Source organism: Pinus tabuliformis, chromosome 7, assembly GCF_031772625.1.
Source record: "Pinus tabuliformis cultivar Carrire ecotype Pingquan chromosome 7, CPIR1, whole genome shotgun sequence".
Lineage (NCBI taxonomy): Eukaryota > Viridiplantae > Streptophyta > Pinopsida > Pinales > Pinaceae > Pinus > Pinus tabuliformis.
The window spans coordinates 17573512-17591968 of record NC_142293.1 but is presented as its reverse complement, the minus strand read 5'-3'; the positions used below and the strand labels follow the sequence as shown (position 1 = coordinate 17591968).

The 18457-nt window shown below is 40.9% G+C and overlaps 2 protein-coding genes across 2 annotated transcripts in view; one reads left to right on the top strand and one right to left on the bottom strand.

The window, feature by feature from the left end:
- LOC149244909 (Zincin-like metalloproteases family protein) overlaps positions 1-18457 on the top strand; it is a 515093-nt gene that overhangs the window by 335139 nt on the left and 161497 nt on the right. The gene's annotated exons all lie outside the window — the stretch shown is intronic.
- LOC149244911 (uncharacterized) lies at positions 9501-12318 on the bottom strand. Its single transcript, XM_089455523.1, has 2 exons — positions 10107-12318; positions 9501-9975 (listed from the first exon to the last, which is right to left on the bottom strand). The coding sequence occupies exon 1, from the start codon at positions 12038-12040 to the stop codon at positions 10352-10354; it is 1689 nt and encodes a 562-aa protein (XP_089311649.1). The 5' UTR covers positions 12041-12318; the 3' UTR covers positions 9501-9975; positions 10107-10351.

The following is an 18457-nucleotide window of genomic DNA, read 5'->3' as shown; positions in this document are numbered from 1 at the left end:
ACTAGATCCATTTTGGATCACTCCTCCCCACTAGAAGCTTTTGGTCCACCAAAAGTTGGTTTTAGCTGTCAAGTAAGTGAGGATAAAGTTCCTTTACTTTTCCAATCTCTATCCATCGTGCTTTATTCGGATTTGTACCTTTGAGTCCAAGTTGAAGATACTCAACATTTCCCCGTCGCGAAGTCCTTATCCTCCTCTCAAGAATTGTATCCTCTTGTAGTTCATTAAGATACTCGGGGAAAAGATCTTCAATGGAAGGTAGCTGACCTTGCTCTTCGAGATCTTCAATGAATGAAGGTTCATACGATCGCAAGTTTTCAACATTTACGACGGAATAGATCTGCATATAAGCTGGTAGTTCTAGGGGGAAAGCATTTTCACGAATTTTGTCAAGTATTTTGAAAGGACCATATGTAATTGGTTTCAACTTTTTACCTTCCCCTTGCAGTGTTTCTTTGCTGATGTACAACTAGACTTGATCACCAACTTGAAAACTATGCTCAACTCGATGCTTGTCATGTCGCGCCTTATACTTTGCTTGGCTTCTTTCCAGCTGGTCCTGTACTGCTTGGCGAATTTCCTAGATTTGTTCAATGAACTTGGTTGCTTTGTCCACATCACTGTGTCCATCAACTGCTATGTTTTTACCAAAGACAAAATCCAAGGGAGACTTTGGTATAAAACCAAAACAAGTCTCAAAAGGAGATCTCTGAGTAGAAAAATGTTTTGCATGGTTGTAGTTTGGGATGCTTGTTGCAATATCCTCGAAGCAACTGTATCACTGTCCTGTTGACCACTTTTCTCTGACGATCTGTTTGCGGATGAAATGCTGTACTCTTCTTTAACTTTGTGTTGCCCCATCCGCATCCGTCTCTACCGACATCTGCCAGTCTTGGTACTTCTCTTCGGGGCTCCCCTAGCAAGGTAGAATCCAAGAGGTTGGGTACCTTGAGGATCCTGCCCCTCATCGCCTGTAGTTCGTTTGACTACAGCTCGATGTCTCCCAACTTCCTCTCAAGTGGCGCATGAGCACTCATGGCACAATCATCATTTGTCTCCACTTCTTTCTCCGCCCTTGCTGGCACAACCTTGGTCTCAAAAGCCTCTCCCTTGCTCTTCTTCCTCGGACATTGGCTCGCATAGTGACCCAATTCCCCACAGTGGAAGCGTTTGACCTTGGAGAGGTCCTTCATCATTCGTTTCTTCTGCTTTCCCTCAGATGCTAGGGCAACATCCTCCTCTTCCTCCTCCTTGATTCTGACCACCTTGCCGCTACTTCCTGCCTTGGTTAGCCTTTCTGATCTATTCTTGACGAAGAGCCGCCCACAGTTCCTCCCATTCTAGAAGGGTCGACCTGCCCAGTATGCTCTGGACAAATGCCTCCCAATCCTTTGAGACTGTGTTCAATGTGGTCCTCACCAACATCTCCTCATCCGGTGTGGCCCCTATGGAAGTCAACTGATCCAGTATCTTCAATCGACTGAGGAAGGTGTCTATCTGTTCTCCCTTCTGCATCTGGTATGACCGCAACTGATTTTCTAGTAGCACTTTCTCTGCACAGAACTATGGTGATACAATTTTGTCAGGGCCTCCCACATTGCATTTGCCATGTCCTTTTTGGTAATATGTGGTGCTACATGGTCCTTGACCCCGTCAAGGATGATGCTCTTAGCCCTCGCCATTGAATCCTCATACTTTTTTTTCTTAGCTGGGTCAACTGGGATCGCTATCGTGTTCAAGGCGAAGTGCTTGAGACGATTCCTGTCTAGAACGGACAAGATCCTGGCCTTCCAGACTACGAAATTCGAGGCTCCGTCCAGTCTGTCCTGATCTCTTACCCCATTCACTGCCATTTCGCTGCTCCTATTTCGACTCTTCCGTGTCTCTCTACTTCCTTCATGGAAGTTCTCTATGTGACTCCATCCGAGCCTCGATTTCCCTCCTGGAAACCCCTTGCCAATGTCGAGATGCCCCCACTTCGATCGTTAGTGCAACTGCACCACTGATCCGGATCTCTTGGCTAGAAATCCTTGGCAACAACTCCCTCCTCCTTGGTCTTGCCCTGTTAGGTACTGTTCTGACCACAGTAGCCTTCTAGCATTGTTAATCTAGGTTGTCATTGATGTCAATATGGCACTAGCCGAGATGGAAAATATTGTTGAGATTCCTGGTTCCAAATGATGATGTCATAACTCTTGTTTCATAAGAATGTCATCAATTAATATGTCAAGTCACTAATGAAGAAGTCTTAAGAAGTGCTAAGTGCCAGGTATTTAGAAGCCCTTGATGACATATGGAGGACTACATTTGATGATGTCATATTCTTGATGAATGGCCACAATTGATGATGGCACTTGATGAGGTCTTGATAACATGGTTGGAGATCATTTGATGGTTGGAAGATTATTTTGGAGTTATCCTAATGATGTTGCACTATGACTGCACTAGTATATCATGACATTGTTCATGCGTCATGCTACATTGATGTTTTACTGCTACATAATGACTCTATGATCTTGTGATGACATTGATAACAATGAAGAAGCCACGCTGTCCCAAACATTCCTCATGCTGTCCCAAACTTTTTATGCATAAAATTTAAGGACAGTCACAAAGAAAAAATATTTTGGACACCTTGGAGGCATCCTTTGAAAATGGATCCTAGACCATCTTAAAGAGGATTTTTTCCTCTTTCTAATGGGCCTTTATTTGGCCCGAAACTCCCAATAGTTTGTGAGATATTGAATTTTTAAGTTTAGGAAATTATTCCTAGCAGTGAGCCTCACTTAAATACAAGTCGGCCTCACTTAAAAAGATGTGTCCCTTCAGTTATAAACGAAATCTCTATAAATAGATGTCTAAACACTTCATTTTGATCAACAATTCAGGCGAGAATTCAGAGATACGAAGTACAAGAGAAGACAAAAGGCCGAGGAGAACAAGGAGACTATTGTTTAGGATGAAAAAAAGGATAATTCTGTTTGGGCATAAAATCTTGGTCGAAGCTACCGTATTTTCTGTGGTTGAAATTGCTGTAGTTGCTGTGGTCGAAACTGCCGTAGTTGCCATGGTCGAAGCTGCCGTGGTTGAAACTGTCATAGTTGCTGTGGTTGAAGCTGCCGTAGTTGTCGTGGTTGAAACTGCTGTATTTTTCGTGGTTGAAGCTGCCGTAGTTGCCGTGGTCGAAACTGCCTTAGTTCTCGTGGTCGAGGCTACCGTAGTTGCCATGGTCGAAGTTGCTGTAGTTGCCGTGGTCGAAGTTGCCATAATTGTCGTGGTTGAAACTGCCGTATTTTTCGTGGTCGAAGCTGTCATAGTTGCTGTGGTCGAAACTGCCGTAGTTGCCATGGTCGAAGTTGCTGTAGTTGCCGTGGTCAAAGTTGTCATAGTTGTCGTGGTCGAAGTGTTGATTTATTGGGATTGGACAAATAGAGCTTGTTGAAGTCTTCTCTTGAGAACATAATATGGCAGTGTTGGAGAACTTTGTGAAGCAGCGTATTGAAGATTTGTGGAGATCATTGAAGACCATGATGCATTGAAGCCATTATGAGGTGACCTTGAAGAAGTTTTGTTTGGGTAACATGAAGAGCAGTGGTGACGCCTTCATGTGAAGAACAAGGTTGTCATTGATGATGTGACGTGGAGACTAAGTGAAGGCGTAGCTGAAGATTGATAGGGCTTCTTGAAGAAAACATTGGGAGCTGTCAAGTATAACCAAACATACCTTGACAAAGTGAAGCTATAGGGTTGGAGCCCTTGGGGTTGGTGCCTTGGAAAGTCCAAGTTGGTGCTTGGAAAATATTGGATTGGTGTCCTTGGAGTTGGTGCTCCTAAACTCAAGGTTGGTGTCTTGGCTGAGATAGGGTTGGAGCCCTAAAGGATCGAAGTCCTCAAGAAACCAGGTCAGAGCCTGAACCAGATATAGGGTTGGAGCCCTTGAGGTTGGTGCCTCAAAATTGACAAGGTTAGAGCCTTCGAAGTCCAAGTTGGTGCTTGGAAAATACAGGTTGGAGCCTGGGAGATTGAAGATCAGTGTCTTCACCTAGGGTTGGAGCCCTACATATATTGTACTTGATTTGTTGAAGAAATTAATAAAAGCATTTATTCTTATTGTTCATTTTGTGTTCTAAATATAAGTGATCTAACTGGTAAAAGTAACAATTGAAAAGAAATATTGATTCAACCCCCTCTCAGTATTTCCAACAATTGGTATCAGAGCCAGTACCTTCACTCAAAGCCTAACAACTTGAAGGTTGATCATTAGAACACAAATGGCAAAGCCAAGGAAGAAAGTCTCCAATCCTCCTAAAGATGTGTCTCCCTCAACCACCGAAATTGAAATCAATCAATTTGTGAAGGCTCCATTGTTCAATGGAAACTTTGATATATGGGAGGCAAGAATGAGGAATTTCTTAAAGACTCAAGGCATTGAAGTCTGGAAATCGGTGATTGTTGATAGCATGATGGATGGAGAATCCAAGGAACATAATACAAGAGCAATGAAAGCAATCTTGAATGGGCTACCTGATTCTATGAAGGCCAATTTTGAAAAATGTTCGTCAGCAAAAGGCATATGGGATAAAATTCATGATCTTCACTCAAAAGGAGCATTGACAATGATCTCTAGTCAAGAAAATGATGGAAAACAAGAAGGAAATCCAGAGCCCATCAAGGAAGGTGAAGATAAGAGTGATAACATCAAGGCTAAAGAAGACCTAGAAGATGAAGAGAATGGAAAAGATTTTGAAGAAGATCTCCTCACTAAACTTATGGCTCCCATGGAAGAGATTAACAATTTGAAAAAAGAAAGTGAGGAACTTAAGAAGAAAGTGCAAGTTGGTGACCAGGACAAGAGAAGGAAGGAAGTTGACCTTGTGAAGCTTGATGTACAAGAAAGATGTGAGGAGCTCGTCAAGATTAAGGAAGAATTTCATCAAAACAAGAGAAAGCATCATGAAGAAGTCATATCCATGACAAATCAATTGGATAAGGAAAAGAAACGAGAAGATACCTTGTCGAGCCACCTTGAACAAAGGCACAAAATCTTGAACAAACTTGAAGCAGAGATTGGTCAATATAAGGAAGAGGTCTCCTCCCTTAGATCTCAACTAGAAGAAGCAAGGAAAAGAGCACAAGGAGCTGAGAAGGTTATGGAAGATTTGTCATTCATAGAGGGACAAGTTGATGAAGCATAAAAGGAGAGAAACACCATGATATGCCAACTAGAAGAAAAGGATGATGACATCACCAAGTTAAAATCAGAAATCACTTCTCTTAAGGCCCAATCGTGTGAAGTAACCAAGATGATGGAAGAAATGAAGAAGCAACTAGTTATGAAAGATGAAGATTGTGAAAAGTTGAAAGAAGAAATTGTCTTTCTTAAAAAGGAAGTTGACTTGCTGAATAAGAACTTGAAAAGATCTCAAACCCTAGATGACATCTTAAATCATCAAAGGTCACCCCTTGATAAATCAGATCTTGGCTATGTAGGTGAATCCTCAAGCAAGAATGATGCAAACCCTAATGCTTCAAACAACAAGGATGTGAGGAACGCTGGAAGAAGTCTTGATGCTCCCAGTTCCAACAAAGGCAAGGAGAAGAGTCAAGACAACTATGGAAGAAACCTTCCTCCAAGAAGAAATGCAGATGGTGTCAAGGATGCAAGAAGAAATGGTTATCATCAAAGGATCCCAAGGCAAAAAGACTTCAGAAGTACATCAAGGAAACCTTCTTCTCCCAGGTACCAAAGTATATTTCTTGGTTATTGCTATTCTTGTACAAACTTTGGGCACATGGAAAAAGATTGCAGGGCATATCACAAAGATAATTATAATGTTCCCCGTCAATATCTGAGAAGCAATTTTGCAAGAAGTCATGAATTCTTATTCATGAACAACATAGAGTGCTTCAAGTGTCATAACATTGGACATATGGCACGTAATTGTAACTTGACTTGGGCACCTACTCAAGATAGAACTATGCCAGAAAAGAAATTTACACAAGTATGGAGAAGGAAGCAAATACAATCCGAAAAGAAATTTACACAAGTATGGAGAAAAGAACTATGCTTGACTTGGGCACCTACTCAAGATAGAACTATGCCAGAAAAGAAATTTACACAAGTATGGAGAAGGAAGCAAATACAATCCGAAAATCTCTTGAACTCTCTAGCCAACAACACATGTTGTTGACCTGATCTTTGACAATCTAAGCATTTTATGGAGAAACTTTGCCAGAAGGAAGACCATGCATACAGTTAGGGGGAGCTTATGATGATTAGGCATTCTTACAGAAGCCATTTGTGAATGAGTCTTATGAAATCCTTGATGAGCTATATGGACAATCATTCTTTGATAGATCATCTCTCAGGGACATTCCTTGAAGAATATAATCCTTATTCATTCGATGGATTATTATTGAAGATCTCTTCCACTTGATAATTAGCAGGTAATCTTTCACGAGGGGGAGTTGGTTCATCACATGAAGGAATTTAAGCACATCTATCGTGGACCACATTGCCTGAAAGAAGAGCACCATGACAGGGGGAGTAACATATCTATGAAGAACTACTATTTGTAAAGAAAAGAAGCAGCTTGACAAGTGGAGTACTTGGGCATCCTGTTTGCCATTGATGTCAAAGGGGGAGAGAATGTTGAAAGGGAAAGAATATTGCCATCCATGACAAAGGGGGAGATTGTTAATTTAGGTTGTCATTGATGTCAATATGGCACTAGCCGAGATGGAAAATATTGTTGAGATGCCTAGTTCCAAATGATGATGTCATAACTCTTGTTTCATAAAAATGTCATCAATTAATATGTCAAGTCACTAATGAAGAAGTCTTAAGAAGTGCCAAGTGCCAAGTATTTAGAAGCCCTTGATGCTGCACTATGACTACAATAGTATATCATGACATTGTTCATGCGTCATGCTACATGGATGTTGCACTCCTACATAATGACTCTATGATCCTATGATGACATTGATAACAATGAAGAAGCCACGTTGTCCCAAACATTCCTCATGCTGTCCCAAACTTTTTATGCATAAAATTTAAGGACAGTCACAAAGAAAAATTATTTTGGACACCTTGGAGGCATCATTTGAAAATGGATCCTAGACCATCTTAAAGAGGATTTTTTCCTCTTTCTAACGAGCCTTTATTTGCCCCGAAACTCCCAATAGTTTGTGAGATATTGAATTTTTAAGTTAAGGAAATTATTCCTAGCAGTGAGCTGACCTACACTCAGTCATACAAGTCAGCCTCACTTAAATAGACGCGTCCCTTCAGTTATAAATGAAATTTCTATAAAAGATGTCTAAACACTTCATTTTGATCAGCAATTTAGGCAAGAATACAAAGATACGAAGTACAAGAGAAGACAGGAGGCCGAGGAGAACAAGGAGACTGTTGTTTAGGACGAAAAAAAGGATAATTCTGTTTGGGCATAAAATCTTGGTCGAAGATGCCGTATTTTCTGTGGTCGAAGCTGTCGTAGTTTCCGTGGTCGAAACTGCCGTAGTTGTGGTCAAAGTTGTCGTAGTTGCCGTGGTCGAAACTGTCGTAGTTGTCGTGGTCGAAGCTGCCGTAGTTGCCTTGGTTGAAGCTATCGTAGTTGTCAAGGTTGAAGCTATCGTATTTTTCGTGGTCGAAGCTGCCGTAGTTGTCGTGGTTGTAGTTGCCGTGGTCGAAGCTGCCGTAGTTGCCGTGGTTGAAGCCGCTGTGGTCGAAGTTGTCATAGTTGTTGTGGTTGAAGTGTTGATTTATTGGGATTAAACAAATAGAGTTTGTTGAAGTCTTCTCTTGAGAACAGAATAGGGCAGAGTTGGAGAACTTTGTGAAGCAACATATTGAAGATTTTGGAGATCATTGAAGACCGTGATGCATTGAAGCCATTATGAGGTGACCTTGAAGAAGTTTTGTTTGGGTAACATGAAGAGCAGTGGTGACACCTTGATGCACCTGCGACTGAGATCAATCCGTTCAATTTCAAACAACAGGTTTCAGTATGCAGATAAAGCGATCTTCCTTACTTTTAAAACGCCGGACTACCAAAATAGAACTTCTGTTCCTACTCAACATAGCAACTGGATTCCTTTCATTTTTCATATAGGCGCAGCCATATATTTATTCATGACAACATAAAATTTGAAACCCAAAATAACACTGACACACATTATTGGCAGAAATCCCCAACGGCAACTCCAACACATAAAAGATAACACCCGTTGGTTTCAAACGAAACAGCAAACATTTCATTTCCAATTGCGTTAGTGTTGTTACAAATAACAAATGAAAAAAAAAAACACTTCTGCCCATTAACTATTTGAAAACGCAGGTCCCTATTTTACATGACTGTCTGAAATAAAAAATAACTAAAACCGCTGGTTGAACACAGCTTCAGGCATATCAAGACTTTGGGAAAAAACCGCTGATTGAACACCGCTTCAGGCATAAAAAAACTTCGATATATAATCATTAAAAAAAAGCTCACTATCTACCGGCCTACGAGCCAATTCCAGCCCATCATACAATTACATCATGCCCTTTCGACCTGTAGAATTCTTTTCAATGAATACGCCCATTCGTCGATTGTATCCCCCCCAATACAATGCGTTACATCAGCGTTACATCACGCTCTAATACTACCCAAAAACGAGAGAGAAAAAATGTTGATTTGGATTCCCCTTCTGAAATAAGTCCCGACGCAACTAAAACGAGAAGAATGTGAAGAACGAGGCCGTCAAGCATGGCTGGTCCATCTCCACTCTCCACAGCAAATGCTATCTTCAGTTCCCACGTTGTGTGTTACTTCCAGATGACAACGCATAACCAAACACCTGGACTGTCAGTTCTGAAACGGATTGCCGTCCAGCCGCCGGTGGGCATGCCGCGATTCCGGGGATTTACGCTTGTAATTTGTCGGCGTTCTAATCTGATCCGAGCTAACAGAGGATCACACATTAAACTAACTCAAATCTCTTCGTTTTTTTTTATTACATTGTCTACAAACAAATACACAATCTTTTAATTTAAAATTCTAGCAAGTAAAACTCCTAACAAACAACGCTCACTTACACCTGTTGTAACCAGTGTTGCACACATCGCGATCGGGATTTAATCGGCGCCGGGAAAAAAGCGGAAAAAATCGTTAAAATCGGGAAAAAATCGGAAAAAAGCGGGAAAAAATCGTTTGGCACAAAAATATTCATTTTTTTTCAATTTTTTTCAATTTTTTTAATATCTAAACCATCTACAACATAAAATAAATACATTGACACATAAATATGATAAAAAAACTAATATATAAGATGTTTAATATCATTTCTAGCGCTAAAATCACACATAACATTGAATCATGTCCTGAATAGTAAGTCCTGAGTCCCAAGTCCAACTCAGCCTCAAAATATCAACAAAAAATATGATAATGTATCTCATCATGTCATAATGTCATATACAATAAAATGAAAGTCTAATCCTATTGATTTCCTTTGCCCCTCTTGCGAGAAAATGGCACAACTTTCTCTTTCCCTCTAGATGTAGAAGCTGGTGCCTGTGGTGGTGGAAATGGCAGTGGAGTCTGACGTGCTCTAGAAGCTGAAGAACTAGTAGTAGCAGCTATAGGAGGCTGAGGTGGACGGAGACCACGTCCTCTACTGGTGGTAGTGGTAGCCCGGGTAGCCCGGGTAGGCGGTGTCACCTCCTCCTCCTGCTCCTCCAACTCCTCCTCCTCCTGCTCCTGCTCCTGCTCCTCCTCCTCCTCCTCCTCCCCCTCCTCCTCCCCCTCATCCTGCACTAACCAATCCTCAGTGGGATCCATGAGAGGCCTCTCGGTCTCAACCCTCCATTCAGCAGTGGTGTCAATCCCATCCAATGAGATGGCTTCCGTATCAGGTGTCTTCTCTAGTTGTTTCACCCACAATCGAAGATTGTAGTAGACATAGACCATGTCATTAAGTCTATGGGACTCCAACCTGTACAAAGTTCATGAAATAATAAATTAATAATTAATAATTAATATTATAAAAAAAATATTGTTTAAAACTTTAATGAATTCAAAAATTTATTTGGAAATTTGCAATATTTTAAATGTTTAAGTGTTAACCTATTGCGCTTCTTGTTGTGTATTTTTTCAAATACACTCCAATTGCGCTCACATCCCGAGGAGCTGCATGTTTGGCTGAGGATGCGTATGGCAAGATTTTGCAAAAGGGGTACTCTGCCACCATACATCTTCCACCATGCGTCTACAACAAAATTACAAATAAAATTTTAAATAAACATAAGAAAAAAATGGAATTTGAAGAAACAATGAAATTTGAAACAAAGTTACAAAGTACATACTACAAACTAAAAAATACCTGGCATTTTAACCGTCCTATCAATGACAGCCATATCAAAGCCAAATAAGCCACCTGACAACTTATATTGCTCAATTTGTCTAGAGATCTCCATACGTTCTTCTGAAGATCTCACCATCTTCTGGACACAGGTTAATAATCCTTCCACGACCTCAACATCAAAATTAAACCCACATGCATAAGAAAATGCAGGGTTCAGGAAAAGCCCAGCAGCATGAATGGGACGATGGAGTGTGTTGTTCCATCGCTCATCAATGACCTTCCATAGAAGGAGTTGTCTCTGGAACCCATCATCTCCCTTGTCATCATAGTAGGACCGAATGGCTTCTTTGGCCCTGTCCATGGCTTCATACAAATAGCCCATTGCGGGCTTCTCACCATCTACCAACCGAAGAACCTTTACCAAAGGTTCAGTGACAGCGCACACCTCCTGCACTCCCGCCCAGAAGTCTTCTTGGTATGAAACAAGTCTGCAGACGGCCTCTCCTTCTGGTTTGCGGCTCATTGGCGAAGAACGCCACTCCTCTGAAACAAACATTCTCTTCAAATCCCACATAGAATTCAAGAGGGATTGAAGAGATATGAAACTCGTCGCAAACCGTGTAATGGCGGGGCGCACCAACTCTTTGTTGTTGGTGCATTTTCTCATCAAGCTAAGCACAGATGTGTGATTGTAAATAAATTTTGTGATGGTTTTTGATGAGTCAACAGCCTCTTTGACAAAGGGAATTTTCCCTATGTCCTCTAACATCAAATCAATACAATGGGCAGCACAAGGTGTCCAAAATAAAGTAGGATGCCTGTCCATAAGCATTCTACCAGCAGCAACATAATTTGCAGCGTTGTCCGTTATGACTTGGACAACATTTTCTGCACCCACCTCCAAAATAAACACATCCAGCAAATCACATAAATTTTTTGCATCTTTGATTTGATGAGTTGCATCAACAGATTTGATAAACATAGTCCCCAAGGGACAACTAACCAAGAAGTTTATAAGGGTTCTCCCCTTTTGGTCAGTCCAACCATCTGACATAACAGTGCATCCTGTTTGTGCCCATGATGCCCTAAAATCCTCCAATCTTTGGGTGCAGTCACGCTTTTCATCTTGAAGAAGCCGGCCTCTGAAATCATGAAGAGAAGGGAGTTTGTACCCCGGGCCAACACTGGCAACAGCATCAAGAGTAGGTTGGAAAAATGGATTATTCCTTATAATGCTGAAAGGAATATCACTCCAGAGGAGAAATTTTGTCATCAACTTGTCAGCTTTTTCTTTTTCAGTTCTTTTCATCATTGAACCGATAGTTGGTTGTGAACCAGGTGTGGTTCGAGGAACAAAATATGATGATGCAGCAAACGGATTGACTGACGCTGCAGTAGAACCTGTGCCACTTGGCCCACTTCCTTCAACTGACCTTTTTAGTTGCCTTTTGAGTTCTTCTTTGGCGTCTCTAGTGTGCTCTAATTCTCCCAATGCTCTCATGGCTTTTTGGATAATTTCAGCATTTGTCTTTAGACAGGGCCCCACATCACGTCCAGGGATTTGTGCAAGGTGGAACTTCAACCTGTACACCCCCCCGAATATTTCCTTTCCACACAACTTGCAATACAAGTTTTGTCTATCATTCGGAGTTTTAGGGTCACCATATTCCCAGAAAGGATCCAATTTCCTTGGCATGTTTGTTTTTGAATTTTGAATTTGCAAACCTATGGAAAAATAAGGATTAGGAAATAGGAATTTAGGATTACATAAATGATAATAGTAAATACAAATTACAATTTAGCATTTGCAAAATTACAAGCTAATTATTTCCAAAATCCCAATTTCTAAACCCAAGTCACCCAACCAAATGCCAAAAAACAATGAAAAATAAAAAAAAATAAACAATGTTTAAAGAAAATGAGAAAATAAAAATCAAAAATTGGTTCTCATAGTCATAACAAATAACCCATCCCAAATCAATGAAAACTTTCCAAAAATTCTTTAAAAACAATGAAAAACAAAGTTTTTATTGAACCAAAACAAAAAAAAATTAATCTACATACCTGGTTTATGGACAAATTGGCGATCTTGGCTTGGATTCCTCCTAAAATCGCTTCGATTCGCTCCCACAACCGACGGCAACCCTCTCCCTCCCTTCTTCTCCTTCTCCTCCGCGGCGGACTGCTGAATGAATAAAAAAAAAATCGTTTTTTCCATATAAAACCCCGCTGCCCGCGCCCCCCGCGATTTTAACCGAAAAAATCGCGATTTTTTCAAAAAATCGCGATTTTTTCGATAAAAATTGCTATAAAAAAATGGGCGATTTTTTCGATAAAAATCGCGCTTTGAATCGGCAAATTTAAAAAATCGCGATTTTCCGATTTTATCGCGATGTGTGCAACACTGGTTGTAACACACCCACTTACAGTAATAACTAATTATTTAGGAAATCGACCTCTTTAGTAGCTGGACATTAACACACAGAAATAAATTTCACCCTGTCAGGCCACAACATGTGGACAATTTTTCCACATTGCTGGCCAGGTCGGCTGCTCCTGCGTCACACCTTCATGTGAAGGAAAAGGTTGTCATTGATGATGTGACGTGGAGATTAAGTGAAGGCGTAGCTGAAGATTGATAGGGTTTGTTGAAGAAATCATTGGGAGCCATGAAGTATAACCAAAAATACCTTGACGAAGTGAAGCTATAGGTTTGGAGCCCTTGGGGTTGGTGCCTCAAAATTGACAAGGTTGGTGCTGGGCAAATATAGGATTGGTGTCCTTGGAGTTGGTGCTCCTAAACTCAAGGTTGGTGCCTTGGATAAGATAGGGTTGGAGCCCTAAAGGATCAGAGTCCTCAAGAAACCAGGTTGGAGCTTGAACCAGATATAGGGTTGGAGCCCTTGAGGTTGGTGCCTCAAAATTGACAAGGTTAGAGCCTTGGAAGTCCAAGTCAGTGCTTGGAAAATACAAGTTGGAGCCTGGGGGATTGAAGATCGGTGTCTTCACCTAGGGTTGGAGCCCTACATATATTGTACTTGATTTATTGAAGAAATTAATAAAAGCATTCATTCTTATTGTTCATTTGGTGTTCTAAATATAAGTGATCTAACTGGTAAAGGTAACAATTGAAAAGAAATACTGATTCACCCCCCTCAGTATTTCCAACAAGCTTCACTTTGCAACGTACCCACAACCTCCTATACCCCCACAAACTGAAGGTTAGAGCCTCTAGGCTCTGTGCAATCCCGACAACAACAAAATCCGCACCTCCTGGCCACGGGTGTCAATCCTTCCTGATTGAGAAAGATGACCAGACACTGCATAGGTCAGGTCTGCTCCTCTCTGCCACTGCGTTGATCCTCTTCCCAGCTCGAATTGATGACGCAGGCATTGCATCACCCCTTCCTTCCTGCTTTTTCGCTAGAAACAACTTTTGTCACTCGGGACAGCTGTTTCCGCTATTGCTGCTCTGCTCGGCTGATGCCCTCAGTTATCGTGTGATCTACAACCACGCTCTGATACCATGTTGGAATTTCTAAGTCTAACTGTTAGAAATCCTTCCTATACTTTCTAATTTATTTCTTCCTACTTGTTCTGTTAATTAACAAGTTATTTACCATGTAAATATTGAAAATAAATACAATTACAGTCTCAACATATATAGATCGTCAACTCAAGAAAAAAACAAGCACACAAGTGACATTGTTATTTTTGGACCATTTGTCCCTGAAAAAACCCAATGCGGGAAAACCAGTGCAGCTTTTTGAGGGTTTTATTATTAAGCAATTTCTGAATACAATCTGTGTGCTAGAAATGGCTCACCCAACAGAGAATGCCCTCGATAGTAGTACCTCTTAGCCAGAGATAGATATGTGCCCTAATTTGCCCCACGAAATCTCCTAGCGTCAACCTTTCGGGTCTACGTCAGCCTCTCTAGCCCGGCGTCGGCCCAACGTCAACCTATTTGGCCGAGCGTCAGCCTCTCGGGGCTCTGCGTCAGCCTCTAGAGCCCCTGCGTCTCCCACACTGGCCCTCCTCAGGGTCTGCATAGCTCTTGGCTGCCTTTGCGTGGCCTCTAGCTGCCTCTGTGTGGCCTCTAGCTGGCTCTGCGTCAACCCTCTCCCAGCTTCTGCGTTGATGCTCCCGACACTATCTCTGCCTCTCTGCTACTGTATTCACTGCCCCTCAGCTGCAACTTTGATCACTCCTTCGATTTCCTCAGCAAGCCCTGCCCTAGAAAATCAAATTCTTGATCAACTCGGTGTGTTCTCCAAGTGACCCTCAAGCCTCCTTTTATACTTTTCTCATTGACATTTCAACGGCCGAGATTAAGTCGCTAATTAACGACTAAGATTAGATCTGGCTTGATCCATGACTTTTGGACCATTCTAACTCAGTTTTGTATTAATTCACATTAATATTTTATTTTCCCTAACTTTAGACTTAGGGACTCCATTAAAAATATTAATTATTTTAATATCTCTCAAATTGGTTAGATTCTGCCCAAACCATTTCTGGGTATTGGAGATCTCATGTGCTTCAAGATTAAGTCCCTAATCAACGGCTAAGATTAGACCTGGCTTGATCCATGACTTTTTGACCATTCGAACTCAATTTTGTATTAATTCACATTAATATTTTATTTTCCCTAACTTTAGTCTTAGGGACTCCATTAAAAATATTAATTATTTTAATATCTCTCAAACTGGTTAGATTCTGCCCAAACCATTTCTGGGTATTGGAGATTTCATGTGCTTTAGCCTCTCCACCAATTTTCGTGGCTAGAGCACATCCAATGCTACCTCAAATCAACAGAAATGTGGACCCAGGTGGGAGAAATGATGAATGAGGGATAGTGAGTGATGCAGGAGCATTCAGCTCAACCATTTCATTATATTCTAGTTAACTTAGAAGCCTTGTGTTTTCAAGGAAGTTGGATTCCTATGTATCAAGTTAATGTAATTATTAATGTTTTGAGTGATTGGAATAGGAATTAATTAGATATTGTGAGGATATTTGTAAATGCTCTTGAATGTAGGAGAACATGAGTGATGATGAGTGATTAGTGGGGATTGAGAGATTTGGAAATCAATTGTAAGTCTTAGATTAGGAATTGGTTTCGTGATTTGTGGAACTAAAGAGGATCCTTAGGGATTAGTGGAGTCAAAAGTGGACTTAGAGGATATTTAGGATTTAGTTCAGCAGATTAAGGATCTGAACCAGAATTGGTTAACAAAACCTTTTGTATAAATGTAAGCCTAAAAGGCATATAGTCAATCAGTCAGTCAGTCAATCAGTCAGTTAGAGTGAGAATTAGAGTTCAGAGATTAGATAGGTTTGACTGTAAGCCTACGGGTAGGAAAGGAAAGGCCACTGATATAGAAGATTAGGCCGAGAAAGAAATCCCTGTGTAAATGTTTGTTTATTAATACAGATAACTCGATTTCTGAGTTTGTGTGGTGTGTATTGAGTAATTGAATTATAAATTGTGTGTGGACTAGAGTAATTTTGTGTAACATAGGTTGTAGGTGTGCAAAATCAGAGAAGAAGTGCAGAGAAGAGTGTTACGGTTTTACACACAGACAGTATTGGAGAAAACCTTCAATGTTATAGCGAAGGTATAACTGTAAGGTTTCCTAAAACCTAAGGATTTATGAAGGGAGCATAAAGGAGCGAAGAAATGAAGTAACAAAGCGGAGATCGAGATTAGAACAAGTGAAGATCGTAAGGCGAGAACAAATTCACAGGCAGGAAGCCGAATGGGTTGTTACATAGTAAGAAACAAAAGAGTGTAACAGTGCACAGGAACTGTTGGATCAGTCAGATCAACGGACGAGATTGTGTGCGACAGACGGCTAAGATTAAGTCGTGCAAAATAAAGTCAAGAAGATGAATGGCGGAGATTAAACCCACGTGTTAGCAGAATGATGGAGTGGTCTTCGTAGGTGGTAAGCAGTATCTCGCGTGCCCTAAAAGCTGTAAGTGGTATTCTAAAATTTCACACGATTACCCTTAGCGGCCGACACGTAGCACGAGAAAACTACTTTTCTCGCACACTCTCGATCTGATATCGGTTGTGCATGATTTCACACGAGATTGTGCGATAGCCGTTGGATCGAGCGGGATTGATCAACGATGGAGATCGGCCAAGCTAGTTGGCGAGCGGGTAACGCGATAGCCGTTGGATTGAGCGGGATTGATCAACGGTGGAGATCGACAAAGCTAGTTGGCGATCGGGTGACGCAATAACCATCGGATTGAGGAATGAGATCGACGACAGAGATTTAATGTGCTAAGGAGAGCATCGATATATGTGCAAAGGTTTGAAGAATGGCAGAAAGGTAAGGTTTTAAGTGTGGCTTATGAAATATTCCTATTATATGGAAATTATAATAGAAATAAGCGGGATTAATGTATTATGGGTTAAGTTTGAGTTTTAACCAAAGTGTAAAGACCAGGGTATGGTTGATAAGCACTGGAGGTGGAAATAACCCAAAGTCGAAACTTGTGGGATAGTTAAATGAATGTTTCTGCATAGAGTTTGTTTAAGGAACCTTAAACCTTGACTTGTGGAAGGTTTCCTAAGTATGGAATTTTGGAATTCCTGGGACACATGTATATGACATGCAATTTTATATGCATACTGTGGGTATATGCAGCTTAGGTTGCATCATTTGGTATCAAAGCCAAACAAGGAAATTCCGTGTGTAAGAATTCTTTGAGAAAACTTAGAACAGATTTATGTGTTGAAGGTGTGTATGCAAGCAAGAGGAGATTAGATTTTAAATTTGACAAATAGTAGGCACACAGAGATAAAGTGTAGCAGAATTTGCAGATGCAAAGGAAACAGAGAACAATCCATTCAAAGTGCAGGTGAATGGTAGAACAAGATCATGCAGAGGTCTTGAAGGTAGCAACATAAGAAGGTGAGAAGATTGCAGCAACTTAGAGCAAGGGGTGCTCAATTGGTTCCAGAGAGATGCCAAAACGCTGAGCTCAGAAGAGAGAATCTTAGTAGGTTATCATGTAGCAAGGGGGACTTCTTACTACAGAGGTTTTGTTGCAGCCCACGGAAAGATCATAAAGACAATTCCACAAAGGATGTGGGTAGAATTGCTAAGGGATGAAGAAGCTGGTAAGAATTTCTGAGTGAAAGAAGAGGTGACAGAACTTAGTATTTCATTGTGATTGAAATACAAGAGGACAATTGTGTTCTTAAAAGGGGCAGATGAGTTGAAGCCTAGAAGGAGCAGAGAGAAGTGCTCAAAGAGGTTCGAGAGAATAGAGAACCATGTGCTTGCCAAAAGACCAAGTACAGAGGAGAGCTTGGTGAGGTAAGTGGCAACAGGGAGGACTTGCTGTTGCAGAGGCTTTAGTTGAGCTCATAGTAAGTGAGTGGGGAACTCATGAAGATAGGGAAGAAGATGACTATTGATAGTCATAACAGAGATAACAGAGGTTACGAGAAAGACCATAGTAGAAGAAAAGTGAAGGAGGAGGATGCCAAAGTAAATGGCAAGAGAATGAGTCAAGAGGAGCGTGACAAGGAGATTGCAGAGTTAAAAGAACAACTCAATGTACTAAGGATGCTACTAGAGGAAAACCAAAGACAAGGTTGGGTCTTGATGAAAAAGGCAGTGAAGTGGTCTAAGTTGTAGAGAAGGCTGCAACAGAGGCAAGCGAAGTCGTTGGTGGAAGAACTCAGAGAAACTGAGTTGAGAATGGATGTGTCCATGTGTAAAGCAGAACAGGGTGAAGTTCTGGTTAAAGATGAAGACTGGAGATTTGTGGAAGATCTTATGAATTATTGTGAGAATTCAGAACAACAAGGAGATATGATGACTGAAGCATCAAGTGAGACCACAAGGTCTTATGTTTTTAAAATTGATAATTTGTGTATGATTTCAGGTATTGCAGGAGAAAAGCAACTTTGTGAAGATGTCTTCAGGATGGATGAAGATCTTGAAGTAAAAGGTGACAAAGGAAATTTCTCAGAAGAGGAAGAATTTGACTGGGTACAACAAAATGAGTCTATGGATGAGTTACTTAGTTAGAGAAGAAAGTCATTTAAAGCTATCATAGAGATGGAAGATCAGGATCTTATTCTGAT

What these genes read in the sequence shown, in the direction of transcription:
- LOC149244911 (XM_089455523.1), bottom strand. Translation starts at nt 12,040, where the DNA reads ATGCCAAGGAAATTGGATCCTTTCTGGGAATATGGTGACCCTAAAACT.